The sequence below is a fragment of the Neodiprion lecontei genome, chromosome 4 (assembly GCF_021901455.1).
Source record: "Neodiprion lecontei isolate iyNeoLeco1 chromosome 4, iyNeoLeco1.1, whole genome shotgun sequence".
In the NCBI taxonomy this organism is placed as follows: domain Eukaryota; kingdom Metazoa; phylum Arthropoda; class Insecta; order Hymenoptera; family Diprionidae; genus Neodiprion; species Neodiprion lecontei.
In genome coordinates, this window is record NC_060263.1 from 15,572,855 (window position 1) to 15,581,715 (window position 8,861).

The 8,861-nt window shown below is 38.3% G+C and overlaps 1 protein-coding gene across 5 annotated transcripts in view; it reads left to right on the forward strand.

The window, feature by feature from the left end:
* LOC107224310 (ecdysone-induced protein 74EF) overlaps positions 1–7,935 on the forward strand; it is a 123,704-nt gene extending 115,769 nt beyond the window's left edge. For all 5 annotated transcript variants that reach the window (XM_046736702.1, XM_046736703.1, XM_046736701.1 and 2 more), the window contains one exon: positions 5,188–7,935. In XM_046736702.1, coding sequence (XP_046592658.1) covers positions 5,188–5,744 — 557 coding nt within the window. In that variant the 3' untranslated portion in view covers positions 5,745–7,935. The remainder of the gene's footprint in view (positions 1–5,187) is intronic.
* Positions 7,936–8,861: the final 926 nt, after the last annotated feature.

The following is an 8,861-nucleotide window of genomic DNA, read 5'->3' on the forward strand; positions in this document are numbered from 1 at the left end:
GAGTTACGTGCTTACGTGCTACGAATTTTCCCAACTTGCACTATTTGCCAAAACTTGAACTAGTCGTGTCTTTACGCGCACCGAGTCACCTGTTATGAGCCGCTGATAATCGATAATGTTCGATCACATAAACCGTGACGAATTTGAATCAATGTAAGTCAAGTAACACCTAACACGCCTATGATTGTAATTGAAAAGTATGAAATATTGCGTACGTAAACGTAGTATATGTATATACTCGTATATAATAAATAGGTACACTATATACTTTTGTACAGCATACAAGCGTGTCCGTGCAGTAATAATTTTCAAAGTGTTCGCCGTATATTACTTTGCACAAATTTACATTGTATATACTATTACCCTACAACATGCGATTATCGCAGTGACGCGGATTTTTGCATCAAGTTTCGAAACAGTTTTGATTGCATCACCGTGCGCCATCCAACGATATCGTAAATAGAGGGGGTGTAAACGTTTTGCAACGCGTGCACCGCGAATCAGATTCATGATCACCTATCGATATAAAATTACGTTAAAATGAATAAAATATGTTCCCAACTTTTCTCCGTATGATGGAAGTTTTTTTTTTCTTTGTTCGCAAGAAGGTAAAAAGTAAAGTAATTGCTGCGCTACAGAGGACAGAAACTAATATTTCAGAAGCGAAACGGAAAATGAAACATTATGAGGATTATGCGGTGGAATACGTTCATATTTTTTTCTCCCTTTCTCTTTCTCTCTCTTTTCCCAGTACGTGTTGCCACAATATATTCGGGCATCACGAATAGCAGCAGCAGCAGCAGCAGCAGCAGCAGCAGCAGGAAGTTTGTAAAGTCGAAATGGTATAACAAGCTGATAGTTAAAAATATCCAACGAGGGGGTATAAGCCGCGGGTCTCGCGAGTTCGTTTATTTTGCGAGAAATTTCGCGCTAGCTATCCGCCACCGCCGCCGCGCCCGCCGGAAGTACAAGTATAGCGAACAGAAGAGGGTCTCGCCGTCGCGACGGCGACGGGGACGCGAGAATTGAGTTGGGAAGAAGCTGGTATATCGCGTATTAAACGAGAGAGCGAGAACGAGGCGGGGCTGGTTCATCGCCCGTGTCATTAGCTGCCAACATATTCCCTGATGCGATACCTACGACGGATCGTCATCTCATTATTTTATCTTTGATTTCTATTCGCAGATCGGTCTTGTCAAATTATTGTTATGTATACCCGTTATACATCCACGCGCGAAAATCACGCGACGAACGGCATGCATCCTCCTACGAGAGTGTAGAGCGCAATTGAGTCGTGTAGTATAAGTCAGCGTCCAACACTCTCGCTCTCGCTCTCGCTCTCGCTCTCACTCTCACTCTCACTCTCACTCTCACTCTCACTCTCACTCTCCTATCGAGCTAGACGCCGAGAAGGGGTATAATAGTACAGGCATTGACTCATCTACGACTTATAGTCATCGGAAACGTAAACATCGGACGTTGACGTTTGTTGGTGGATCGCGAGAGGGACGACGATTAGTCTCGTTGTAATGGTATATTACATATATACATACGCACGTACGTATAAATAGAAGGCCTCTCGAGGGGGGGGGGGGGGGAAGAGGAAATTCCGATTAACGGTGGCCTCGCGGAAATGTTTTTGCGCCTCCTCTTTATAGACTCGATATAAATTATTGCAGAAACACTGCTGCCTGCATTATCATGTCTCTTGAAATAATAAAACTTGATGCCACGATGATGGTGGAAAAAATAGAAGCCAGACGTGTAATTTGTCGTGCGATTTTATTCGTTTTTGTGTTGCTCTTATTTTTTCATTACCCCTGATTTTTCACATGTCTATTCAATAGTCCCGGAAGTGAAATATATCTTTTAATTTTGCATACTCGATAGATACTTGAATTGCAACTTCCTGTTGTTGCAGAACAACTTGCGAAGCGTTTGTACGTATAGCATATACCGCTCATATTATACGTGCGGAATACAGACTCTGTCCAGGTGCCCATTATGCACTACTAGCTAGTGACGTCAGTGGAACAACCTTGGTTCGGGTCAGTCCTCTATCATACTGCAGGCTGGCCGCCGCTGCACTGCTGCATGCAGTTGCTGGTGCAGGCGTGAGCGGAGAGCGAGGAAAGGCTCTCCTCTCCGCCTGCCCGGCAGCACGTAAAATACACACATGCATTGGCGGTGAAGAGAACTGCACGAGGTCGGTGCATCGCGCCCCTGTCTGTCTATCTTTCTGCCTGTCTCTCTGCCTACTTGTGTCGGATGTGTGTGTGCGTGTGTGTGTCGAGCGGTGATGACGATGCCTTGTTCAGTAGCTTCGATGCTGCTCGGAGCTCTACAAACCATTATATACGATTCTACACCCAGCGCCACTTGCGGCTTATAGTGACCTCTGGGGGCAGAAAAAGAGATAACTTATGTTGCGAAGGGTGGTAATTAACGTAACGAAACGAATGATTAAAAACGATTATCTTCAGGGGAGAGGGATATATTTTTTTATAACGGTAAATTTCATAAACACTCGCACGGGGTGATGCGTATCGAAAAATAAAGATTCGACCAAGTTATCCCAACACTGGAGAAAAAAAAAATCAACATGGCCGCGTTTTCGCGACTCGTTTGCGATTTTATTTCCATTATACGTTCGTCTTGGGAATTTTTCGAATATCGTGCTGTACTTCACCACGACTACAGCGATGACAGGAATCTTTTTCGGTGGTAGTATTATTTTCGAGAAATGTGCCTGGGTGCGGGGAATTCAACTTGCGAAATTCACCAGGACGTGTGTCATGTGTTGCAACTATGATACGCTCGTGTACTGAAAGTGAGAGTATATAGTCGCTTGGGTGCTGAAGCTGGCGGATCGCTTGTTTACGTCAGTTAACAAGGTGTGGGAAATTAGGCGTACCTAATCAGGACCGAGAAAACACGAGAGGCGATACTTAACACTGTTACGACGCGGCTTTTAAGATCAAGATGTTATTTCAGTTTATCGTAATTACGTCACATATGTAGCACACGCGACGACCTCAACATATATTTTTTTCCTCGCTACATGGTATACGAGGTATACGGTGCTGAAGGTATATAGGTGATTATTAGAAAGATAAAGTAAGTCCTCTTTATCTCTCTCTCGCTCTCTCTCTCTCTTGCTATTCTCTTCGCGGTATCGGCTATGTACCCGTGGCATTCGCTTCCTCCTGGCCTTCGCAAAATCCGTTTATACTCGAGCTTTAAGCATTCCCTTCGGCAGTATCTGTTCGATGCTGAGTTTTCTCGAACAACCTTTCGTTAGGCTAGATTTAGTTTTAAGTTAGTTTTACGATTTTTCCTTGCTTCGTATTAATTTTTATCAATTGCTTTCTTTTCTCTTGATCATCATGTAACGCGTGTAAACTTGTACGTTACATGGTGATATTGTCCAAAATTGTTATGGACATGAATAAAATATCTATCTATCTGTCTGTCTATTTATCTATGTATCTATCTCTGTCTCTTTCTGTCTTTCTCGTCGTCGTGTGTTTCTGTTTTAATGCATGTATGTATAACGTCTTTAGTCCATTCCTCCCTGGCCTCTTTTTTCATATTTGCACGGTCTCAAGTTGTTGACAAAAAGAAAAAAAAAAATTATTACGCACTCAACCGCGCTTCTCAAGTCGGGCACGATGCACATATACTACATGTATTAATACCTACGTGCGAAAATAATTATCCCACTCGACAACACTATGTATGTACCTCGTACAGTATACTCAGCTGTATACCCAACGCTACATGATTTGTTGTAAAAACCCGTAATGTGAACAATCGGATATTACACGCGTCGTATAATGTTACGCAATTTGTATGAAACAACAAAAAAATTAAGTAGAAAGGTTCAAAGTAACTGATCATAACCAATGGCCTACCACTGGCTTTTTTTGGGTGTATAAATCTTTTGCAAGTACAATGATCGGATTTACCAATTTTTTTATGCCGTTTTGGTATAAATTATCAAATTTCGTATTCCAAGTAAAGCGTAAAAGAGACGTGCATGGTTACTTTTTCGTGAAAATTAATTATATTTACCGTGGTTGCAAAAAATAATAATAAATAAATGCATTCCGTCCGATGCTCCGTACAATAGTGAGGCGAATCTTCCGGGCTACTGCAAACGAACGCTTAGCGCCACCTCTGAAGCCGAACGGGAACGCAGACGAGACATGTATTATAGAGAGCTCTGTTAATATTGTGGTTTTGCACACCAGTTGCATAGAATGTGCAACCATGCATCCGCATACTTGATTTACGATAGTGTGTAATAAACCGCGACGACACGTATGCTCGTATTATGTTTTCTTGCAACGCGGCTGCAGATAAGATATTGAGAGAAGGGGAAGTATAAGGTGGTAGCGAATCGCTGCGCGAAGTATAAAGACGAGAGACGAAATAAGACGAGTATTAGATAGTCGCTCGGAGCCGCGTTGCTATACCAGCGCGGAAGCGTTAATTCATGCATATTTTTTGCCACTTGAGCAAATTTTTAAACGTCTTACACTCGAACCAGAGTGTGATAACCTCTCGCTGTGATACAGCTGACCGCAGTTGTTATCCCCTGTATCATGTATGTACGTATTCATATGCTGTTATGTGTACGCGTATTGCCAAATCGAATTATGTATCAGGTGCTATCTTCATGTCCGTCAGTCACCCTTGCAGACTCCTGATAATTCTTCAGTTTCTTTTTTCCTATTCTTACACATCATCTCTTTCTACCTTCTACAGATATGTTGTTTTTATATTTTTCCAGTTGTATCGCAACGCAGGCATATTGAATCGAATTTCAAATCGTAGGTTGAACGAAATTCACGCAGGATTTTCCTATTGAAAATGTATGTGCACTTTTCAAACAATCCGTGGTAGAATTGGTGGAATATTTTACCGATCGACATTTATTTGGGAAGTGAAGAATTCGGCCAATCTTGAAAAATGAACGAGACGTTGATCGGTAACACGTGTACCACCGTGTATTGCACAGACGCAGGCGGACTTACCCTAACATGTTTCAAATTATCCATTTCACATTTTCACCACGAATTCTCCGGGTATATTATACATATAACATTATGAATGTAAAATTGAAAGTTTTCAGTGTAAAGTAATATGACTAAAGTTTTTGGTATTTCTTTTGCCGTTTTCCAGTGTCCGAGAGTTACAGCAACTACGTGAGTTCGATGTACGGAGGCGGAGGACAGTTTGCGACACCCTGCACGCCGAGTCCACCGCGTGGACCAGGAGGCGTACCCACAAGCGTTATCCAGGCGGCGACCAGTTCGGTTTCGGACGATCTCTACCTCCTGGAGTTGGGCTTTCAACCGCGGCCGAAGAAGAGCAAGCTGAAGAAGCCTCGGCAGGGCGGCGAAGGCGGTGCAGCGGTGAAGCGGAAATCGAGGGAGGGCTCGACGACCTATCTCTGGGAGTTTTTACTCAAGCTCTTGCAGGACCGGGAGTACTGTCCGCGTTACATTAAGTGGACGAACAGGGACCGGGGAGTCTTCAAGCTCGTCGACAGCAAGGCGGTGTCTAGGCTGTGGGGATTGCACAAGAATAAACCGGACATGAATTACGAGACAATGGGACGCGCCCTTCGGTACTATTATCAGAGGGGCATACTCGCCAAGGTTGACGGTCAGCGACTGGTTTACCAGTTCGTCGACGTTCCTAAGGACATTGTTGAGATCGATTGTACGGGGGCGTGAGATCAGGCCCCGCCCTGGCGAAACCTTGGCAAATATCACAACGATAGGATTAAAATGCAGCGAATATTGCGGGCGAGATTATTGTTACAAGACAATGACGGTATGGAAGACGACAGAAGCCCAGAAACGGCTGATCTACTCCACTCGTCTACGAGCTCATCGCCGCCCCGTCGGACGGAATCGGATTTACCGCCCGCTTGGCATACTCCTCAAATAATCTAAATCATCCCCCTGACTCTGTTATTATACATATTATATATACACGCGCATGCATATTGTATATGATTGATATAATAATAATGACAAAGCGGTAACAATTTTTTATTATACCTTTTAAATTTTACGTAATATTACATTATATATCTACATTGTTTATATATATATGTACGCCAAGCACAGAAACGAGAATCCACGTACCCTGGTATATGTATAAATTAGCAGTTTATATATTGGTTAGAATTTTTTAAATTTGTACAAAATTTAGTTATTGTAATAATAATAATAATAATAATAATAATAATAATAATTGTAATTGTAATTGTAATATCTAATAATAATTATTATATTATAGTTGAATGGTCGGACATATAAAGATTGTGTATTATGTAGTAAAGGACAAATTACTTAACTTATGTACGATGAGGATGAAGTTAAAACGAAACAGAACAAAACAAACAGAAAAAAAAAATAACTAATCAACAATTGTACATTTGAAAAATGGTAAATTATTTATTATTGTATATTTAGATGACTATATAATATACCTGATTAAAAAATGATAAAAAAAAAGAAAAAAAAAATTGTTAAAGTGGAAAGTTTAAATGAAACGAAATATACGGGCTGTGAAATGGTTTATAGAAGGAGTGTTAAAGTTTTGATGGAGCGAGCTCAGGGAGGAAGGGGGATATATTATATATATTTTTTTAATAATGATGGTGACAACGCGCGACTGCTTACACAAAAGAGAAAAAAAAACTGCTGAGGTCCGTTTAATCGACGTGAATATGGTGCTGGCTATACACACAAGAGGTCCAACAATGTTATCTAGAAGAAAAAAAAAACAACTATATAGCGTTTAAAATGATATAGTATGTTATACATATGTATGTATGTATGTATGTGTATGTATATATGTATGTATATGTGTGTAATAACACACACGCACACACACACACACACACACACACACACACACACACACACACAAAATAGAAATTATCGAAAATTAAGAAGAGGAAAATGAAAACAAGAATTTGTTTGAAGGAAATTAACAAGAAATATATGTATATAAATATATATATACGTATATACATATATATATATATACGTATATACATACACACACCATTTATCTCTGTATATATACAAAGTATACCATTGCATATATAAATACATATATATCTATATATTAACACTTATTACAATATTTAAATATATATTATTATATATATGAGTATAGGTATATTGTATGTTACGTAGTAGATGGCAACTGTGCGTTGTGCATGAATCAGAATTGCAACGAAGAAGGATGATTTTCTAACAAGGTAAATTTAAACTTTGCCCTATTTTCGCGTTTTTATTTTCCTATTATTTTGGAGTTTTCTCTCTCGTTGATAAGAATCTCATTAAAAAATGTAGTAGACGAATATATAAGATACACAAAAATGACCGGTTAAACGACCCGCATACATTGTGCAAAAGTTGGTGCAAAGTTTAATTGAAAACTGCGAAAGAAAATTCCCAAGCTTTAGCCCAGGGTGTAATAATAATGATAAAAACAATAATAATAGTAATAATGGTAATGATAACAATATTAATAGCAAAAATATTAATAGTAATACTAAATAATGATCATAATAATGATGATACTGATAACATTGAAATATCCAGAGTAAAATTCAAATTATTGTCGCCCCCAGGTATGAAATTGAGCATACGGAATATATCACCTTAATTTTAAGTTTTGTATATACACACATCTCTATATATATATAAAGAATATTGTTTAAGACTTAATCATATATCTATACGTTGAAATATGTACTGGAATTTTGAAAATCAATTATATTGAATATAATATAGGGTTCTGCAAAACAAATCTGATAAATTTAAACGACCCTGCATATTTCACTATGATAGTACAGTTGAAAAGATAGACTCAAATGAAAATAAATATATCACGAAAAAAAAACAAAAAAAAAAAACAAACGAACAAAGAAAATATTACAGAAAAAAAGCAAACTAATAATGCAAATACAGTAAACCTGTGCTGCCAGTAATGCCTGAACAGTCCCGTGCGTTTGTTAATTGACGAGGTGATCAAGTTCTAATGAAAAGAAAAAGGTTTGCAGCTGGTAAATGTTACGTACAGTGTACATATATGCATATGCTTCTGGTCGTAAGTACTACACCTATTCTCTGATGTGGTGTTGCGTATTGATATTGTACACTTTCTGTGCATCGGGACTCAGATATACAAAACTGTGACAGATGATACAAAAATGATTGCCTTCAATGAAAGAAAAAAAATGTAGAAAAAATTGACGCGTTGCCTTCTGACAAAAATAGTAAAATATAGCAAGATTTAATGTGTCGTTTTTACATAGATTTGTTTTTGGTACTTAATTTGCCATTTGTTACTCATCTTATATAAATTATACGGTCGTTTACAAATATTTGCTCCTTTCTCAATTTTCAGTGTTTCGTGCCTGTAGAGAAAATTGAAAAACAATGAAATAAATAAACAAATAGAAATTTACTACTACTTATATACCGTGGAAATTACAGTACAACAAACAGAAGCAAGTACCTATTATACAACTATACATAATAACACATACTTATAAACAATGAATGGACACTAAAATTAAATAATACAAATTTTTCAAATCTCTTATTTTCAGGGAAAGTAAATTTACATTATAACATAAACATTTGACTACACTATGATGCTGATGCTGATGATTATGGTGACAGTGATGATGATAAAAATGATGATGATATGATGATGATATTTTAGAAAGTTAAGATTTTACTGTAATAAGGATATGATTATATTTACTTGTAATATATAATTAAGTATGGATAAATTGATTTACGTGTTAAGGAACTATAATG